The following is a 22058-nucleotide window of genomic DNA, read 5'->3' as shown; positions in this document are numbered from 1 at the left end:
CTACCTATTCATTTTATGAGCTCCTAACAGGATTTGAGTAGGTGTTAAAGGGAGAATATAAGATTGTTTAGGCTAAAGTTTAAGTTTTATTAAAAGGTCTGTGAAACGTAATGTTACTAGATATGGCAGAATGTGAGGATACTGCAGAGCCAGGGTGCTCAGAGGAGCGTGTGGTGTTGGGACAAATATATGGTTAAACCCATGATCAAAACAGAGTTTGTTGTTTAGGGATATCTTCTGGCTTTTTTAATTGTCATGATAGCAATGTACAGCTCTCAAGCCTTGTGACGCTTGTGTTTCATGGAGGAATTAATTGGTATTTTAATAGAAGTGCTGACAATATAAATACTCCTTGAGACACTTTGTCTCCAGATGGTTTCTCTGCAGACTTTCTCTGGTTCCCCACATTTCCAAAACAGGGATACAAACCTCCTGACATAGCAGAGCATGAGTCAGTCCCATAACTACAAAAAAGAAGTCTTCCCTATCATCGGATTATTCTGCAGCCTCTTCTTGAGTGAGTTCTTGCATCTTTGCTGAAGCAATAGGTTTTGTCCACTGCTGAGGTAAAGCACCAAATTCAGTGGACTCGTGTCAGTCATAGTCCTTACATTATTGTACGTTGCTAGAGGATCTCTTTCTTATAGTTTAAGGTCATCTCAAGGACTTCACTTTTTCTAACTCTGCTGGAACTGAAGGCGTGTAGCACCATGTGATGAGATATCATTGCAGAGCTCACTTGCAAGATATGCAAAAAAAAAAATCACCTTTCTTTATCATCTTTATCACTTTAGCAGCTACCCCCATACTCACGACAGAGCCTGACACTTCTTCCACTCCAAGGCCAGAACAGCAACCTCCTCCCTGATGTATCCGAGAGGACGTTGCAGAAAGGACCCTTCAGATGCAAAGACACCAAAACACACGCTTGTGGGAAAAAAACAGTTGTCCTGTCCTCTCTGCAAGGACTCTTGGAAGTCCACTGGAGCCCTTGCAACCCTCTCCACTGTGTGACTGTATCTTGCGTAGCTGCACGGTATACAGCACGACCAAAGATGTTCCTGAGGCATCCCTGTTTCCTGGACACGTTGCCAGATATTCATCCACGGGTACGGACTTCAGTGCATAAAGGCTTAAGCAGAAAAATCCTTAGGGATGTCATCGTATAAAGTTTTCTCCTCCAAAGTTTTTATGAGCTGAAGTTTTATATCCTTAAAGACTTTCCCCCCATAAAAATCCAAGAGGATAATAAAACAAATAGCATCTATGTCCAGAGTCAGTAGCTTGGGGAAAAAAAATGCTCTTGGGTAATAATAATGCCTTCAGTAACAGTATTGACCAGGAACTACGGATCTATTCTTTTCCCCGTTGGATGACATTTTACCGTTATTGCCCTCTGAGCTAGTCACTATTTGCATGCTGTGCAGAGTAGCCATGGGTACAAGGCAATGCAGAGATATTATAGGCATGACTTTGAACTGTTCTTGAGGACGATAAAGCCAGAAGTGAACTTTGCAGGCAGAATACAGAGCTCGGCTGGTCCAGCCGCTCACGTTTTCATCCCGCTGCCTCACTCCACGTATTTTAAATCTGAAGTGTATGGATACACCCAAAAACACATTCACATGCTCATATTAATTCAGATTAGGAAATGGTTGCCAAGCTATGGGAAATAAGCAGAATACCTAACATCTCACACAAAACAAGGCTGACCTAATTTTGTGCTTATATTTACACATGAAATTCAGTAAAACTTGAACAAGTAAGCCTCCGCTTTTTTAAAAATATACCTTGGAAAGCTAGATTGGTACCATTGTTTTTCTACTGATCCTCTAAGAGCCCTGAACGACAAGATAATTAAAGTCCATAGAAATGCGAAATCCTAAAATCTGTTTGCTGTAAATCAGCACAGACTGGTAAGTATTCCCGCAGCGAGGCACGGGCGTGGATCCATTCATGGGCCCTAAGCTCTTGGCAGGAGGACACACTTGCTATTTTCTGGTCTGATACCTCCAGATCTGTGGCATTAACCACGGATAACACGGCTGTGCCCATGGAAAGCTGGAACACCTCCTCACCAGGGGGAACGTTATTACTGCCCCGGGTGGTCATGATGCTATTACACACATTTGAAGCTCGTTAATTTTCCAGGGCTAAATACTGCCCACTCACGACTGCTTCCATTCCAGTAAATGCAGGATAATGGGCTGACTAAACAGAGTAATCTAAAATATAAACAAATTCCCACTGATACCCTCGACATCCAGGCAGAATATTCAGTGTAAGAGGACTCAGGGTGCAGGTATGGCAGCCTGTCCCAGTATCTGCTCAGAACAATTATAGCATTTCTATGGTATTTCTGCACACCCCATATCAATAAACAGGATGGAAATAAGCTGGCATAAGACCATATAGAATAGAAACATAGAATCATTAAGGATGGAAGAGACCTCCAAGATCATCAAGTCCAACCGTCAACCCGACCCAGAATAGAGAATATCAGAATACCTGCTGTCTAAACCCATTAAGGAGAAGGACTAGATACTTAACTACTTGGTGCTCTCAACCTTCCGTTCTGGGTTGGTGGGAGCAGTCGCCAGCTAAACAAATGACCCACAGAGGCACACCGTGCCTTGGATAATTTTACATGGGTGGAGGATAGACTGGAGACCAAAAGTGAGGACTTGTCAATAAAACACCAACCTAGTCCCATAATGGTACTTTCTGTGAGTCACTTCAGCGTGTAAGATGATCCAGGAGATTCATACACCCTGTTAAATATATATATATATATCTTTTCCTGTCATGCTTTTCTGACCACCTCTCTCACCTTGCGTTAGTATTGTCACTATTAACCGTGTTTACACTTTTGCCGAGGTGCTTTAATGAAGCCTTGCAGTTCCCCCAGTTTCCAGGAAGGATTGTCCATGTCAGGAAAACAAAATCCTTGTTAGTAACAGATGCAGCTGCAGCAATGTTGAACGTGGTCTTACCCAAGCCCCAGCCCAGAGGGAAGTGCAGCTCAACCTCCCTTGCACTGACGGATAAGAGGACGGAGCAAGGCTGTTTCCCGGCCGGTAGCTCCTCCCGGCACTTTCAGCGCCAGTTCTTTGGGGTCCACCGAGTGTGAAATCCACGGCTCTGCTTAAGACCAGCACAATGTATCATTTGAGTAATTTTTAAGGGATGACAAGGTTCATAAGCTTCATGTTGCCCTCTGCACAGGAGTGAATTTTACTCTTAATGCAAATGGTGCTTAAATGCAATATTTTAAGACTAATATTCCGTCTAGGCACAGTGTCTGATTCACGCCAACCCAAGGGGTAATATGAACGCTTAGTATTGTTTAACCAGCTCCCAAGGACTGAATAAAACCCTCAGATGAAAGAAGTGACCTTCAGAGAGCATGGAATCCCTTTTTCTTTTCATCTAAAAGATAATTTATCTAATACTTTTCTCCTCATTGAAGACATAGGCTCGCTGCACTGAAAACTGTTTACAAATGTTCTTTCTCCTTTAAATTGATTTTCTGAGTATAGATAGGCAGTGTTTTCTGGAACTAATTTAAATTCCCTTTTAATTAATATTCAGGACCAAAATATGTTATCTTTGCATGACTGTGCAATTACTAAAGGGAAAATATCATCTGTGAAAGCAATTTTTATTATTTTTTTTTTTAACTAGCCATTAACCAACATGAAACGTGTCATTTCTTTGCCTTTTTTAGGCTATGATTGAAGAAGCCATCACTAGAGAAAAATCTTTTTCGGTTATGTACACACCATTTGTGACAGAAGTCAAGGCTGACAAAATAAACAAGATAAAGGACATGTTTGCTAAAAAGCACCCTGATTATGTAGAGCACATATATACAGGTAACAGCAGATTTCACATGCTCTTAAGCACTGTATAGTGTTTGCGTGCATGGCTGATAAAAAGAAAGAGTCTGGAGCATGAGCCTTTACGTTTCTGCACTTCTAGGGGGGAAAATTAACTTCTGAGATTTGCTCTATGATTGCACATGATTTAGGTAATCAAATCAGTACTTAGGCGAAGTACAGACTCTACACTGCAAATCCCCATAAAGATGATTTTTATCCATGAAGCCTCATGTTTCAGTTGTTGAATTTCATTATTGTAACTAATCTTTGGTTCAAAGGTAGATTTGCAGCGTGTTGTGGTGACAGCGAGACCCAGGTTCGTTCCCATCTCCGTGCATTCCCATGAGTCACCGACGGTCATCCCTGCAGCAGGGCCTTCGCTTTCCAAAAATATCCTCCCTTCTGCAAGCACTGATGGACTGGCCACCGCCTCTGACAGCATCTCAGCTGCAGGGATGGGAATAGATAGCCAGGTTTCCTTTAGCATGTTGAAGACAAGTAGGATCCAGAGTGAACAAGAGCTTTGCCAAGCCCGTTGTCATCTCCCAGTAGAGTGGACTCAAGTAGCATCTCCTGGAGTAAACAGGCACTTAACTCTAGTGACCACAGCCTTATTTCAAGGGGAATAGGCACGACATTTTGGCAAAAAAAGAGGCAGGGGGATAAAAGTCATTCCTTACTACCATCAACCTAATTTGGAACATAGTTGATCCTGATAATGCTTGGCTTTGAGTTGGTGATTGAGAAATGTAAAGGGAAAAGTACATTTCTCAGGTCAAATTCTGGAAAGCCTCTATCTTCGTCACACAAAGTAGATGGGTAGCTCACCCCTCACTGCTGCTTCCAGCAGGGTGGTCCGAGAGGTTGAGATGCCGCCCGCTCCCTGCGAGAGTTACCCCCGGGCCAGAGATGATGCCTTAGTCCTTGCAGCACCGCTGAGCCCCGGCACTCTGCAGATAAACACGGCTTCCGAAAGAACACACATTGTGTCTTTGGGGAGGAAAATAAAATCTATTTGAAGAACACAAATAGGAATTAGGAAACCAAGTGTTTACCAGAAAACCGTGCAAATATTTAACACAAGTAAAGTTGTTTTGTTCATTTTTGTTTTGCTTTAGGAAACAAGTATAAATTTATATTGTGTTTTGCAAGTTGCGGAGCCCTCCTGTATTGGGTTTCTGGCAGTAGCTTTGGGGTCATCTGACAAGGGAAAATGAGGACTTATCTGTAACGGAGGTTGTAAAATCCCTGTCTACTGTTTACTTGCTGATGTGACTTTGTGGAGAATTTCCAGGGACAGAAGTATTAGCATTAAAAGGAGCATAACATAAAACTCCCTGAATCTGATTTTTTAAAGGATAGATTCATATTTCACATAATCCCCTCAATTTACAGTAAGGGTGAGAATTCCCGGAGCACATAAGCAACAAAAGTGTGTAAGTGTTGCACTGAAACTCAGTTTGTGTTCATAAATCACTGAATGACTCTGACAGTGTCACCAGTCATTTTCTCACTCCTCTCAAAAAGGAAAAGGAAGAAAGGAAAAAAAAAAAAGAAGGTGAAAGATCCCAGTCCGATAATACTTTAGTCAATTATAAAACAGATTGAAGAGAGCCAGTTCTGCCCTCAAACATGTTTGTTTACAAAAATCTATTGGTTAAAAGTCTTGCTTCAATTTTACACAAATTTCTCAGAGTGCAGGTTCTCAGATCACTGAACTTTCTAGGAATTAAATGGGACAGATAGCCAAGGAAAAGCAATATGGGTATCAGGGTTTTGAGAACGCAGTGATGTGAGAGGTCTCAGGCAGGCAGAACCTCTCCCAGGCTCCCTCCTTTCTGTCCTGGAAACCCTCTCAGGCAGAGCGGACGTGGCCCCTTTCCCTTGACTCGATGCTGAGATCACTCACAACAGTGTTAGAAAATCAACCTCGTAGGGGTTTCTCAGCTTATCTATTCAGATCTGACCTAAAATCACACTGGCCATGAACGGAAACACCACAAGCAACGCGTTAAGCTCGTGGTCAGTGTGGCACCACTAAGCATTCAACCTGCAGGTCTGTGTCTCACACAGGTGAAATTAAAAATATGAGCTAAGCCCCATTTTAACGGTGGGTGTGAAATACCAGACGTCTCACGAACATGTTATTTTAAATAACCTCCCTATTCTGTAACAATCATCCATCCAATTTTAGTCCAAGTTCTGCTAGAGTGTAAGGACTGAATTGATTTCAAAGTTTTCCTTATTTCTAAGGGAAAGGAGCAGACACACATTTAAATCCAAGTTCACAATGCAGTTTGTTGCAAAATTGAGAATCCATCAGAAGCAGAACATGCTGCAAGGGAAATATCAGGTCCACTTGCTTTGATTTATATAGGGGTAAGTCCGGAGAGCTCCGAGTGGGGTTCTCCATTTGTCACTGTGACCACAGTGCCTGGCATCTTAAAAGCAGAGCTCGCCGAAAACAGAGCACTCCTTTGCAAAAAGTGACACTGACATTCAATCTAGGTTTATTTTTTGCAGGGGAAGGAGAGGGAGGAAAGGACTGGTCTGGTTCCCTAAGCAAAGGTGGTTTACACAATTGCTCTGAGCATCTGTCCTCGCTGAGGTCAGAGCAGACCGACTCAGCGGATACATGAGGGGGGTTGGCAGTGGCTGTCACAAACTGGACAAGCCACAGCACAGGCTGTCACCTGCCAGCTGGGTGGATCAGAAAGGACATGCAGGAAGCCTGGGATTATGCTGGTGGTGACGGTAAAAACACAAATCTGTAGGAAATCAAACCTCTTAAATTCGGAGAACAACAAAACAGCTTCTTTTGCAGTTAATAGATGAGGATGTTATGTCACTGAAGCGTTGAGTTATTAACGCTTTGTATGAGCGGCAATGAAAAGTGCATAAATGGGAAGAACACGATTGATCTTATGCATCAGCAAAATTTAAGCTGTTGATGAAAAAGGTTGCAAAGGCTGGAATTTCAAAACCCGGTTATAGCTGGGTGGGTTGGGTCAGTCATCTTTGTTTTGGCAAGCTTTCTGGATTACATTTCACTCCTTCTCAGACTTCCTATTTTGTCCTCCAAAAAAAGAGTAACTCTTCTTGCAAATGAAAAGAAATGTGACGGCAGAAATAATTTTCATTTCCCTATTCCAGATCCTCATGGACTTCACATCTTGCCACAGACGGCTGAGTGGCCATCCCTGCCTCCCCAGCAGTACTTACTGACTCTCGGGTTCAGAAACAAACATATTGGAAAAATCTTGGAAAGGTGGTCAAGTAGAAAACTGCCAATCTTTTCAGGTACGCCAACTTGCCTAATAGCTGTGATAGCTCAGGGGTGACCTCCGTGATCCTTGCTGAATGAGGGGGGTCAGGGGGTTTCTTGGGACCCACTTCTCTGTGCTGGCAGCCCTGACTGTCCAGACAGCTCTCCCCAGCCTCCTCTCTCCTCCTCCAGTTTTCCCATCATCTTGCTAGATCCTCTATGGAAATTGTACGTGAACAAACACAATATATGTCTTTGGGATTTCATTTCCTAGACCGGAAAGCACCTTTCAGTCCTGTCACGAAAGAAGAAACAAAAAGATACTGGGATAACACTGGGAAAAAAATCGTGCCGGTAATGGATTTGATAAGAAGCACCAAATTAACTGTGAGTATAAAATTCACTTTCTGGCGTGTGGCTTGTGTGGCAGCAGAAGTCCGTGAGTGTGTGTGAATGATGTGCTTTTTGGTGGGTAATTCATTCTGCACATGCTCCTCCTGTGTCCAGAAATGCTTGGTGAATTGCACTAGGAAGAGTTCAACGGGGTTTTAGATACTTTCAAAAAGTAGCCCCACTTATTTAGCAGCATGCCCAGTTCATTTAAAAATCACTTTGCATGCCGTCTTCTCAAATCTTTATAACCTGTTATATTATATCCCTACTTAACATAACCACCAAGACTACTCGCTGTATTCTAATACCCACAGCATACTACACACATTATAGGATACATCAGGATCTCCATCAAAAGTTAATAATTGCTACTTGAAGCATTTCTAGGGATTTAGATCCTGATCCTTCTGTAGCAAAGTATGTGAAATAACCTTCAAATCTGTTACAACCATCTTGAAGGTATATTAGTTAATTCTACTCCATACTTTCTGCAATAATGTACACAGCTTTTTAGCACCATGGCTTTTGATTAGCACAAAAGGTCAAAAATCAAATTTGCATGTAGACTAGACTGTTTTAATGCAATTCTTAAATTATTCTCCTGAAAATAAGTGGAAGAAGCCTCTCCTCCCCAGATTGTAAATGCTAATGTTAACGCTTTTTCCCTAGCAATAGCAGGTTTTTAGTTTTCTATATGTTGAAGGAATCGGAGCCATTTCCTCGTCAGGGGTGTCTTAGCAAATCACAGGACTTTTATTCTTAGGTTTTGATACCAGATAGGAGGTTGACAAAAACTGCTACTTAGCAACCCCTAGCAAGGAAGAAACATTAGCCAGATATTTGGGGAAGCTACATCTCCTTTACTCTCCGAGACCAGCTGCTGAAACGACAGTAAGTGCTTGAACTCACACGCTTAGTGGGAGGTAAAGGCGCTTAGAGCTTCGCCAAAATGGGTGCACGTAAAGCATCTGCATCAGCGCGAGGCAGGTGGAGCAGGCTGAGGGCAGGCATCCCCAAGGAAACACACAGCTGCTTCTTTCCAGTTCTTTCCCGAAGCCGTGTGCTGTTGGCTTCGGATGACCAAAAGCCCAAGTTATTGATGTGCGGGCTAAGAGAGGTGGCATCTTTGGGAAAGTGAAATTGTGTGCATTGCACTTCGAACATTTAGGAAGCTAGAAGTATAAAGAGGCAGTGGGTTGGGTACTGGATACAGAATAAAACCTTGGTCTTTCTGGAAGCCTCAGCAAAACTCCAATGACTTAAATTTTTCTGAGCCCCACAGTTCGCTCTTTGGGTATGAAATAGAGCTTTTAGAGGTGAGATTCCTCTGTTGCAGTGATTCCGTTTCTAAAGAGTATCAGGAAGAGGAAAAACTTTGAAATTGGATCTGTTTTGGACTCCCCATAACCACCCTATTCTGTAAATGGATTTGGAGGAACAGGACCACATGGTTAAAGCAGAGATACATGGTATCTGTAGCCAGGGTATAGGGAAAGAAAACAAACTGATCATGTAAGAGATGAGAGGAGAGTGGTGTGTTAGGGTTTCTCAAGCCACTAGAGGCTTGAGAACCAGCCACTTTACAACCAGCCACTAGAGGGTCAGTATGGGGGCTTTAATGGAGAGGAGGAAAGCCCCAAGACAGAAGAAATTATCACTGAGTTAGAACAAAGAGCTGCCAATTCCACCTCCGTTATCAGTGGAAACTTATTCACTTTCCCTTCGGTTTTCATAGCCTTGGATGATCCAGGCAAGACAGAACCTCTGACCCAAAGAGTAAATGACAAAGCCAATTATTCCTGATAACGCAGATAGGCACCGAGCCAGAACTGCTCTGCTATTGGTGATTAGAATCTCTTTATGGGCCTGGCAGAGATTTGTCCACATTTGCTTCCTTGAAAGTATTCCAAGTTTTTCTTCAAGCTAGAAATAAGATTCCATCATATTTCCATCACGCACAATCTCAACTAAAAAATTCTGGAAGACAACCTTCAGATACAGGCTCCAGCTTTACAACTTACTTTAAGAAGATAAAAGGATATATTTGTTTTTAATAAAACAACTGTTCCTTGCTGCCCTCATCTTCATTTGCAGCCTGAAATGTACAGTCCAACATACTTGTCCTAATCAGATTTTTTTCGACAAACACACCTCAGTGCTAAAGCAGAGCTTATTAAGCCATGGCAACGCTAATATAAGTCAATACTTCCACCTTCGTTCTGCAGCTACACAACCTAGAGTTCGTTAGATGATTTATACACACACCACTGTCGGTAACACATGAGGTTAAAGGTTAAAAAAGCAGAGCATTTTCTATAGGCCCCCTCCTTCATGAAGAACAGCCAGTCCCAGGTAAATCAAGGGGACATTTGTGTAATGTAAAGCAAGAAGCATGAGAGACAGGATGGGCAGCCTGCTCCATGCAGCACCATCTGCTGCTGGTGGAATTTCTGCTACCCAGAAATACATACCATGACACAAAGGTTATTGTATGTGCCCTAAAAATAGACATATATCAGCCAGACCTTCAGCAACACGCATGCCAACCAAGATTACCAGCGCTGACAAGTCTTGATTCTACCAAGTGGTTTCACCGGGGTAATTTCTGCTCCTTTGTACACACCAAGTTTGCTTTTCTCCTGCTGTGGTCCCTATGTCGATGGCACATGATGCTACTTAACTGGGGAACCAGTGGCCAGAGGGGGTTATTAGACTGCTCATATTATAAAGATGAACAAAGCCTACCATATGATTCACGGCATGATGCGTCCATTTACAGATCTCACTCTTTTGTTGTCTATTTTTTAAGTAGAAGGGAAGCGTTTACCACATACAGATTTCAGCATACACGTTTTCTGGAGGATACTAAAGGCATTAAAGAACCATTACGATGGATTTTTTTTCCACTTGTTATTGCTTGTAAGGCATAACTTCATTCAGATTTTGAGCTGAAAAGCAGTGGTAAAGACTCCACAATAGAAAAGAAGAACTACTGGGGGACACTGCTTTTACAAAGCGGTGCTCTTAAAGCTGATGGTTGAACATGCCACACTTATTGGCTATGACAGTTCCTGCTTTAAATCCAGGCTGACCAGTCACTTTGCTTTTCTTTTTCTTTAGCACTCCTAGCATTCAGCAATTAAAGTTTGTTTATAAATAGAAGTGGCGTAGCAGATGACTGCTTTCTTGGGCACAGAGAAGAGCAGAAAGTGGTGGTATCATCCCAAAATTCTCAATACAGGAAAAGACAAATGATTCACCCCGCTCACATGCTCTCCAGCTCCTTTTTGCAACAAAAGCCTGTCCTTTCTTTGCTCTGATTGCTAGTGCTGGGTATTTAGCAATAGCAGGTAAGCTCCATCGAGAACAGGCTGAGCTGGTTTTTTTTCATCCCAAGGTCAGAGGAACAAAGATGTCCCAGGGCTGATCCTCAGGCATCAGGACCTTATTGCTCTCCTAGCAGGAAGGTCTTCAAAGATGCCTCTGGGGGTAAACGCCCTTTCTGTTTGGTTTTTTGTTTTTTTTTAAAGGGAATTTGTGCAGCAAAAATTTTTCTGGGGAAAGCTCTCTCCGAAGCACCCCCGCCTCAAGTGAGGCTGCCCATTAAGAAAGTCCTCATGAGAAAGACCATCAATTGCTCATTTTTACTTTTTTCTTTAAATTCTCCTTGGAATACCAGGCAATAGGGGTGAGGCCCATCTAGAAAACAACAGCATCATAATTTAATCATTTATTGTCTGCATTTCTAACCAGGATGCAACTGTGACTCCACATGCTGCATTTGTTGGTTACTTTTCTACCTGATTCCTCAAAAGTGTATCCTTTCTCTTTGCTGAAGGAGCCAACTCTTTTCCACTGAAGCCTCCATTTAAGTTTGCTCTTTACTTAACCTTCACTGTGCCTACCTGAGCTGGTTTCATCTTCATCTGATTGCTCGGTCACTTTATTATGTTTTTTACTGCAGCTTAGTAGCCCCTTGAATTCTGCTATAGTTCATGTAATTCTCATCATGTGGTTCAGCTCCCCGTGGCATTTTTTTCTCCTGCCAGCAGCAGTTATTTACTTTCTCTTTCTGCATTTTTCATTGTCACTGAAACGCCACCTCTGACAATGTTCAACCTCCCCTAATCCCTTCAAAAAACACCCTGCTGTCAGTTATTTATTTATTTACTCCCAACCTACTATAAACTTAAATAGCATAGCTATGTCCAGAGAGTGCATGTTGGCACAGATGCCCAATTTGTTTCCCATAGCTACGTGGCATGCTCTCATATTTTTCTGGAGAGTCACGCAGAGAAAAAATTGTTTTCTTTTTGCCTTTACTTTCTTAATCATTGGAGAAGCCCCTAACAGACACAGCATGATGAGAGAGGATTTTTACCTGCTTTCCTAGCTGATGACTCAATATACTCATTTCTTAGGGCTTACACAAGAACATTTTGGGCGGATTTCAAGAATAGCAGGGAAAAACCTTTTGCTGCATCTGAAATGTTGTGAGACTATTTCACGTTGATAAGAGCTCGCTCTCTCATTAACTGATTGCTTCTCCTTATTTTAATGCACATGGTTCTACCTGGGAACACAGCTATCTGGCTTTCAAACACTGATGATCAGGTGGAGATGGGGCTCTGTTTTTTTCCTTGCTTTAGCACCATGTGAACTAGACTGTGTCAGACTTACAAATTCACATATCGGAGACCACAGAAATATTTTTTTCTTGCTGATGTCTCCTACTAATATAGGTCAGGTCCTCAGAAAAGGGCTCTTCAAGTGATAAAAATATTTTGCAAAAGAAAGTTGTTCTGGTTTCCTTTCTTAGAGGTGGGTTGTAAGAGAAGTTCATAAGAAGATAGGCTTGGAAGGGCTATTATGCCTCACAATCCCTAGCACTTGTCCTCATGGGGGACTTCAATCTACCTGATGTCTGCTGGAAATACAATAGCGGAGAGAAAACAGTCCAGGAAGTTCCTGGAGCGTGTGGAAGATAAATTCCTGACACAGCTGGTGAGGCAACCAGGGAAGGCACCCCACCGGACCTGTCGCTCACAAACAAAGAAGGATTTGTGGGTGATGTGATGGCTGGAGGCCGTCTTGGGCATTGTGATCATGAAATGATAGAGTTTTTGATTCTCAGAGAAGGAAGGAGGGGGGTCAGCAGAACTTCCACCTTGGATTTCCAGAGGGCAGACTTTGGCCTGTTTAGGAGATTGATTGACAAAGTCCCTGGGGAAGCAGCCCTGAAGGGCAATGGAGTCCAGGAAGGCCAGATATTCTTCAAGGAAGAAGTCTTAAAGGCACAAGAGCAGGCCATCCCCACATGCCAAAAGACAAGCTGGCGGGGCAGAAGACCAGCCTGGGTGAACAGAGCACGTTGGCTGGAACTCATTAAAAAAAGAAGAGCTTATGACCTTCGGAAGAAGGGGCAGGCAACTCAGGAGGACTACAAAGGTATAGCAAGCTTATGCAGGGGGAAAATTAGAAGGGCCACCTAGACTTTAATAAAGCCTTCAACACCATCTCCCACAGCCTCCTCCTGGAAAAATGGGCTCTAATGTCTTAGACAGGCATACTATTCGTTGGATGAAAAACTGGCTGGATGGCCGAGCCCAGAGACTTGTGGTGAACGGAGCTAAATCCAGTTGGCGGCCGGTCACAAGCGGGGTTCCCCAGGGCTCAGTGTTGGGGCCAGTCTTGTTTAATATCTTCATCGATGATCTGGATGAGGGGATCGAGTGCACCTTCAGTAAGTTTGCAGATCACACTGAGTTGGGCAGGAGTGTTGATCTGCTCAGGGTAGGAAGGCTCTGCAGAGGGACCTGGGCAGGCTGGATCCATGGGCCGAGGCCGGTTGTGTGGGGTTTAACAAGGCCAAGTGCCACATCCTCCCCTTGGGTCACACCAACCCCAGGCAGCGCCCCAGGCCTGGGGCAGAGGGGCTGGGAAGTGCCCGGCGGAGAAGGCCCTGGGGGTGCTGGCTGACAGCCGGCTGGGCATGAGCCAGCAGTGCCCGGGTGGCCAAGGAGGCCACCAGCCCCCGGGCTTGTGTCAGCACTGCTGTGGCCAGCAGGAGCCGGGCAGGGATGGGGCCCCTGTGCTCAGCCCTGGGGAGGCCCCACCTCGAGTGCTGGGCTCAGGTTTGGGCCCCTCGGGACAAGCAGGGCCTGGAGGGGCTGGAGCATGTCCAGAGAAGGGCAGCGGGGCTGGGGCAGGGTCTGGAGCACAAGTGTGCTGGGGGGCGGCTGAGGGGGCTGGGGGGGTTAGCCTGGAGAAGAGGGGTCTGAGGGGAGCCCTTCTCGCTCTCTGCAGCTGCCTGAGAGGGGCTGGAGTGAGGGGGGGGCTGGTCTCTGCTCCCAGGTCACCAGCAACAGGACGAGAGGAAACAGCTTTAAGCTGCGTCAGGGGAGGTTTAAATTAGATATTAGGAAATATTTCTTCACCGAAAGGGTTGTCAAGGGTCAGAATAGGCTGACCAGGGAAGTGGTTGAGTCGCCATCCCTGGAGGTATTTAAAAGACGTTTGGATGTGGTGCTCAGGGACATGGTTTAGTGGTGAACTGGCAGTGTTAGGTTTACTGTTGGACTCAATGATCTGAAAGGTCTTTTCCAGCCTATACGATTCTGTGTGTATTCTGTGTATACGCCTTTGTGTCACATAATATCCTATTCATAAATTGAGTAAAAACCATCTCAGAACTAGTTAGCCTTTCTGCCTTTTCTACTCTTGGTGAAACACTGCAGACCTTCAACCTGAATTATAAGAAGCTTAATTGCCATCCCAGTCTTATTTGTACCTATTTATACACAATGGTCCTTCTGTTATCATTGTCTTTTATCTCTCCTTCCCTTTTCAGTTTGCTCTCTTTGGAATTAAGCCCTGCATTATGTTTATTGAGAAGAATAATAAGCTCTTGGCATTTTCATTAATAGACTAATCAAACCACACTTCTCTCAAAAGAGGTATCTCCTACCGTGCTGGCTTCTCTGCTCCGTGATGCTTGGGTTTAAATTAACCTCTCCAAACACAGCTGACTAGAGCTATCTACAATACTCCAGAGAACTGCTGACCAGAGCTCCTCTTCCCCGTGCAGTGCCTGATTCTCTCCTTCAGCTAATGGAAATACCAGTTCATTGGCTCAGCTCGTTCTTTTTCAGTTGCTTTCAGAGCTCCCAGATGATAGCTGCATTCCTGCCACTGGTCTCCAATGCATCATCTTTTATTTTATCCTATTTTACAATTATATTAGGTATTATATTAAAAGGGATAAAATTAACTATACCAGGATTATTCGTATTTTTCTAAGGTTAAAAGAAGACTAAGTTTTTTCTCCATTATTATTCTTGTAAGATGCATAGAAAGCAAGAACAGCATTGTTATTAAATTATTAGACTTGATACAAGAACTACTTTCGTAGTCATTTTGATAGCACTTGATGCTTGCCTAGTGCAAATTTCTGCCAAACCAAGATCACCATCAAACCAAAAGATCAAGATTTTTTTGCTAAGAGAAGTTCATTTTAAAAGCAGGACACCATTTATTGAAAAATAAATGTCATTCAAAACTTTCCATTCACCCTGTTCAATATACAGTTGGACTTAAAATCACCTACCTGGAAGGGTATGTAAATGGCAGCGTCAGTGTGCCACCACATGCAACTGCCAGAACAAAGGTCTACTAAAAATACTGGAGATTATTTTGAAAATTGATGCCAATTCTTGGAATTTCAGGCACTTAAATACGTTTGAAACCCTGATTAGATGAATGGAAATCTCACTCGGAAGGGCTGAGCATTCAGATACGCAATGGCTACATCTCGTCGGGAATCTAGGCCAAATTGCTTTTGAAAATCTCAGTAGGGTGCTTATTTGCATTTTTGGCATCAGAGTACTTTTGAAAATATGGTGGTAAGGCTGCCATCCATCAAACACTTCAGCAGGTGCTGAGATTTTATGCAAGCACTTGGCTGTTTCTGTATTCACATGCTTAAAATTTACCCTGTGCCTATCTGCCTGGAGGATCAGAGACCACCTCTGCAGGTTTTAGTCCTTCAGGGTCATATATTTGAAAACTGGAGATTTGCCTAGTCTGCAAACAAACCATAAACTGACACACTGCACTGTTTCCTCAACCTCTTCACTGAAACTTTAAAAGCAATCCATAAAAGTCAGATAATATTTAACAGAGGGGATTACGGAAAAGCCGTTTCCAAATGAGAAAATTGCATTCATGTTTGTTATCTGCTGTCTCCCCTTCACATATATTATGACTACATATTTATTTTTCTAGTGCTACTAGAGAGATTGTGGGAAGAAGGTCTCCTTTTTTCTTCTATAAAGATTGTCAGCAGCATTATCTTAAAGGTGCTGGATGCCATATTGCTTAGAGTATTACCAGCACAAATACACATGATGATAAGCCTCAAGGCATAGGACTCAAAGGATAAGCGTGTTTTCTGCGACTCTCCTCTAACCTACTTGCTTTTGCTGAGAAAACAGGACAATCTCTGTGCGTGCGCACGTGGGATAGAGAAGTTGCATTACGCCAGCCTCCTCGGCCGTTTGCAGAGAGTCGAGGAACAGTCCCAAGTGATTAATCAAGCGATGGCTGAGCTAGCAACCATCCCCTACCTGCAGGACATCAGTCAGCAGGATGCCGAACTAGTAAGTATTTATTTCTAGTACTTGTTTTGGCCTTCAGAGGCAGGGAGCCAGGGAGGGAAGGGCTGGGGCAGAGCACTGCACTGCAATTTGCTCTGGAAGTCATTTTTTGAATGTGCAGACCTGAAGTAGTTTTAAAATCTGACTGCAGCGCCTTGTCAGAGGAAGAGCTAATCACCTGCAAGGATGACTTTTATAGAGCCAGCATGACTCATCTGTAGGCATATTTTTAAAACTGCTTCTTTTCCCCCCAAACCTCCCCAAATCAGTCTGGGAAAATGATTGCAATTATTCAGATCATGCTACTTTAAGATATCTAACATCAGAAGCCACCTGCAGCAAAACAGGCTGAATCTGGTTAAAGCTGAGGAGAGTGGGGAAAGGAAGGAAAAGATTCTCTTTCCTGGCTCCATCTACGACTTGTTCCCTGTCTCTGAATAAACCTGTCTACCTGCTGTGCTTTTGTTTTCCCTTTGTAAAACGGGGGCAGTGATGCTAGCAGGGCTGTTGCAAAACTAAAGTCATCAATAGCTTGATAGTACATCGGTAGCTTGATAGTACATTGATAACCTGCAACCAGAAAGTACCGTGTGATTATTCTTCCACGAGGCTGCCGGGTTTTCTGATGGGGGAAGGAGGCAGCTCACGTGCACGCCAATTTTCAGCATTTCATTCTAACAACAACAAAAACGTCCCACCACTGTGCCCGCATTTAATTGCGGATCCAACTTTGGTTCATGAAAACCTCTTGGTTTTCCCAAAGCCAGTCCCTTGACGTTTGTTTGCAGTCCTGCAAAGCTCCTAAGCTCTGTAGAATTAAAGCTTCACAGCAGCTTGCTTTAGGGAAGACGAGCAGCGGCCTGCAACTGCAGGAGGTGGCTGCCAGACTTTGAAGTCTGAGCTCGAGATAAGGGGAAACGACATTGCAAAGAAACTGTGTTATTAAAAGACATTCTCCTTTTGATGCAAGTTTTCTAGTATTAAACTTCAGCAGGCCCACATTTCAGGGCTGACTAAAGGGTCTTGAGTTATTGGTACATATTTCAGTGATAGGTTTTTCTCTAGGGTACAATATTTTCAGTACATCTCACGTTAGGCACAGGCTATTACGCTGCTGCCTGTATCTTGTCATGTAGTAATCATAAGCCTGACCTCCCTGGAAAGCTTTTTGGGGGAGGCTCTAGGCCACCCGAGACAAAGGTCTTCAGTCTCTTAGGGGTAGGACTGGGCAGAACAAGGGTCTGTGCTGGGAGATTTAAGTGACAGATTGTAAATCTCTCAACGGAATACATATGCTTTGCTTACTGAGCCCAAGGTAAAAATAGTTGTTTTAAAAGAATAAAGGCAGAAAATTTCTAGCAGCTATCCTGTCCAGAGCATTAAAATGTATTAATTCAGCATTCATTTATTTTCCTTTGTCCTGTCATCCTGCTGTAAAATATATCTGTAGTCTATGTGCACAAATGGAGGCTCAGATGTTTTGTAGCTAGAATATTCTAGTAAACTTCAGGCACCACAGCGTTAAAACACAAGACTGCAAGCAAGAACTCGCAGAGTGGCTTCACCAGGGAGTGATTAATGGGTTTTACCTTTCCTGGTGGCACCAGCCCACATGGCACAGGCTCCTCTTATGCCAGCAGGGACCATTTCCCTCCCACATCACAACTGCATCGAGCACAGAACATTGCGCTGCCCATCATTGGGTCTGCGCAGCCAAACCATCCAGGGAGCGAGCAAAGGATCCTTGTTTGCTCAGCCTACCTGTCATCCTCCTCGTTTCACTGGGGTCCAGGCAGGATGAAATGTTGCCAGGACTGAGCTGGACTGGTATAATTCAGCAGCCCTCGATGGATGCTAGAGAGGCAGCCCTGCCATGTCCATGGGGTCAGAATCATAGCACCCGTGCTATGTGACTGAGCGAGCACCCATGTGCTTCTCACACATTTCAAGAGAGATCTAAATTTTCCCATGAAGAAAACTGAGCTGGCCAAATGCTAATCCCATTCGTACTAATAAAAATTTAAAGTAATTCCTCTGGGGTCATTCTGACTTTACATTGGTAAAACTGAGATAAGACTTTATGACCAAGCAAGGCAGTTAACTTGTGTGAGTTAGAAAATGCTAAAGATGCCAAATGTTTATTATCACATACAGTATAAGTTGTATAAAGTTCAAAACACACTGAATTTATAATAGTGCCATTTGCACTGATACAGCAAGGATCCCAGAGGCATTTCAAGTATAACCTCTTCTGTGTAAATGTCTTCCTGTAACTACGTAAATTGAGTCCTAATCTGTGGCACAGAAAACCTCAACTGAGACCTTTTTAAATCAGCTTTTATTCACAGGCCCAGGGAAAATAAAGATTTCAGTTAGCTTGAATAGTTGAATCTAAGTGGGGAAAAACACTGAAGAAAATCTTTCCAAGGTTTACAATTTCAGTGTCACCATATTTGTACATCATAAATCAAGATGAAAGCTTGTTAAAAAAGCAGAAATCTATGTCAAGTTAAAAATCGAATGAGGGCAGGATATTTAAAAAAAAAAAAAAAAAGGCAACATTGCTGTTCAGAGGGGGTTTTCCAAAGTAGACCACCTTTGGGAGAATTACTGTGGTTCGCCCACTGCCTGCTCTTGTAGCATGCACATTTTCTCTGCCAATAGAGCTGGTGAAAAAGTCTGGGTGGTAAAAATTAAAACCAGAGCACACGCTGGGCGCTTTTTACTCACATGTATCAATAATAGTGAGACTTTAATTAGAAAGGTTTCTTGTTTTAACTCCTTGCCCAAAGCAGTGAGGTTCCCAGCTTGGTTGGGCTGTTGGAGCGGCCCCTTGGGGGTGACAGACCGATGTCCCTGTCCCTGCCCTGGTGGCTGCTGTTCCACCAGTCCTTCAGAGAGAATCGCTCCAAAAAAACCAAAAAGCAATGGAGAAATCCTCCCCTTCCCCTGACCGGTTCGTCCTCTGCCTGGTTTGACGCAGGATCTGTGCTTTGCCCATTCTGCCCTTAATACCCTTAACCTCTGGGCTGTGTCTTTTCTGGATTCATAGAAGGAGATTAGCTGTCATAAACAGTATTGTGATGGAAAATTTCTGACAGGTTCTTGACTCTATTTGCATTAAAGTCAGAGGCAGAAATTTGCGGGTTTGTTTTTCATTAATACTTGACTTAAAAAACAAAAGTTTTCATCAAATGTTCGGACCAGTGAGATTCAACTTAATGGCTGCACAAGCACAGAGGAAGCACAGGCTGGAACCAACCATAGCGAATTTATTTAGAGATGCAGAAGATTCCTGCATCCTTTATCCAGTGTTGGGACACAGGCAGAGAATTTTAAATTTAAAAACCTGAATGCAAAAGTAAACTCGAGGAAATACAGATCTGCCTCTTGAATCTCAGGGTTGTGGCTTCAGGTCTTGCGCAGATGAGCCTAAACACTGATGTTTTAAGTTTCATCACATTACGTACTCATGTTATGTACTCATGTTAGACTGCTGCCCGTCTAGGTACAGAAAGAAGAGACAATTTCTCTGCGAATGCTTACGCTTATGCTGTCCAGCTACTTGTAACGAGTAACAAATTTGGGAAGAGACACCGAAAAATATTGAGTTCCCTTTAGCCAACTAAACATTTTGGAACAGACCTAATAGAGCACAGCAACGTCGCAGGTGTTAAATACAAGGTTCTCCCAGTTTGTTCCTAAACACTGACGCTAATGGCTGCTCACGAGAGGACACCCTGGATCCCACCCTTGTGTCTTTGTTAGTGAATTAAAAGCAACTGAAACATTTTCAAGTGTCTGGGAGGGTGCAGGATGAGGCAATGCTATGACTAACCTGGAACGGTACTGGAGTGGGGCAATACTACAACGAACCTGGATTTTAGCCTTCCCTCTAACACTAAGGACTGATTAGCAAGTGTTTTCCTACAGCTTTTTTTTATAGTTTACACTAGAAATTGCCAGCCTTGTTTTTATGCTCTGTTATGCTGAAAGATGGGAAGAAGGGAGGGTTTGCCAAAGAAAAAGGGTAGTAAAAGCAAGGAAAATGAGCTAGATACTTCCAGCTACAGTAAAAGCATCTCGGCTTTAGTGTTGTCCTCTTGTGAGGTTTTACATGCTGCTTTAAATTATGATACATTAGCCTTGGGAGAAAATACTAAAAAGTATTCATGTACGACACAGAATATCCCAGACAGCTAAAGAATGAATTATGGAGGCTTTATTCTTTACAACCCAAGACTTCCTTTACTAAGTGTAAACATTTACTGCATTAAAACATATAGGCTTATATATAAATTTTCCAGAGGATTTTTTTCCCCATTGTTAAGTATTTTATATCCACAATAATACAGTGTAATGGCTGAAGCAAAGATGAGGTGGCAGTACTCATTGTGTGAAAGATGAGTAATAAAATCATCAGCGTACAAATGATTTTTTAATTAGGTTTTAATCTGTGTATTTAGAGAAGTTATTTCTGTGTGAATTCCACACTGATAATTTTTATCTTGGTGCCACAGCTGCAGTCGCTAATGGCAGATGCCATGGACACCCTTGAAGGAAGAAGTGCTAAAGGACGTGCGTGGAATAAAATTCAGAAGGTAAAAGCCTGCAGCAAAGGGCAGGAGAGTATATTGTTCCTTGGGGAGTTAGTGTCCACCTGAGTCATATCTGTTCAAAAGGCAGAAAAGAAAGTAGGTGCCATTTGAAACCTGACTGCATGCTTTGAGCTGCTAGTGCTCAGGCGCTAACCTAAAATACATATTTATTATTTGCTTAAGCCCCTTGGTCCATATTAATAGTTCCATGTGGTTATCTAATGAAAAACAAAAAAAAAAAAAAAAGAAAAGAAAAGCCTGAATAGCTTATTTTTGGCTGATAATTACACTTCTCTTCCAGGTTTGTCATACAGGGTATGGTGTTAACGGGGGATAGGGTGAGTTATAGAATAAAATTCATCCCAACAAATTAGGTCCCTTACAGATGCTCAAACGAGGCTTTGGTGATGTGAGAGGTCAGACACATGTAAATGCCTTTCTGGAGTCTCTGCACAGCAACCCGTCAATTTAATGCTTAAGGGATTTGTGAAATGCAGGGAATCTTGTGCTGGTTCTCTGTATGGATGAACCTGACCTGACGTAATGAATAATAGGTCAGGCTGGGATGTAATAGGAGCATCTTACGTTTTAACAAAGCCTTTCGAACCAGAGGAAATCACAGCTCTGGGCATTCCACACCATTGACATTCAGCCACTTCTGAGGAAAAGGATAGCAACACATCACCAGGAAGGGAAGATATGGCTAATGGTTCAAAGCATTGGTCCCACCGTATGTCTTACAGCTCCGTCAGACCCCAGACAGACAGACACTCGCTCTGGGTTGTGGCTGTGGTAGGAGGCTGGAGAACAGAGGGTTCGAATTTCTGTGCTGGCGGGACTTGAAAGTGTTCCTCTTTGGGATTTAGGGTTTACAGACAGATCTCAGGGAAGATACTGAGAACCCAAAGCCTGGCTGCACTGGGTCAGCGTAACCAGGACAAGCAAATAAGACAAGAGAGATCTGAAAGAAGTCACAGGGGTTGGAGTGTCAAGGTATTTTCAGAGTCCATATTTCCAAGTGATTTGAATTAAAACTTCAGTAAGCATCTCCTCTGAGAGAGTCTGAGTAGGTGTATTGCCTCAGTTAGCTGTCAGATCAGCGGCTCTTAATAGTTTTCCAAGTACAGAATGTTTTTGGAAAGTAACAAAAACCTAAATACCCAAAATTATAGACAGACTGGGTTTCATCTCTTTCAAACGCTCACAAGGCAAAACAAAGGATAAATATTCATACCGCTTTTACATTGTGCCAGTGTGTCTCTAGATC

At 43.1% G+C, this 22058-nt stretch overlaps 1 protein-coding gene across 1 annotated transcript in view; it reads left to right on the top strand.

Moving 5' to 3' along the window:
* The window catches only part of SPATA16 (spermatogenesis associated 16), an 81618-nt gene that overhangs the window by 46733 nt on the left and 12827 nt on the right, over positions 1–22058 (top strand). The window contains exons 5-9 of the mRNA XM_064455873.1: positions 3728–3875; positions 7035–7181; positions 7421–7533; positions 16032–16196; positions 20714–20794. Coding sequence (XP_064311943.1) covers positions 3728–3875; positions 7035–7181; positions 7421–7533; positions 16032–16196; positions 20714–20794 — 654 coding nt within the window. The remainder of the gene's footprint in view (positions 1–3727; positions 3876–7034; positions 7182–7420; positions 7534–16031; positions 16197–20713; positions 20795–22058) is intronic.

The sequence above is a fragment of the Phalacrocorax carbo genome, chromosome 7 (assembly GCF_963921805.1).
Source record: "Phalacrocorax carbo chromosome 7, bPhaCar2.1, whole genome shotgun sequence".
Classification (NCBI taxonomy): Eukaryota; Metazoa; Chordata; class Aves; order Suliformes; family Phalacrocoracidae; genus Phalacrocorax; species Phalacrocorax carbo.
The sequence above is the reverse complement of the archived record's forward strand: the minus strand, read 5'-3'. Positions and strand labels throughout refer to the sequence as shown.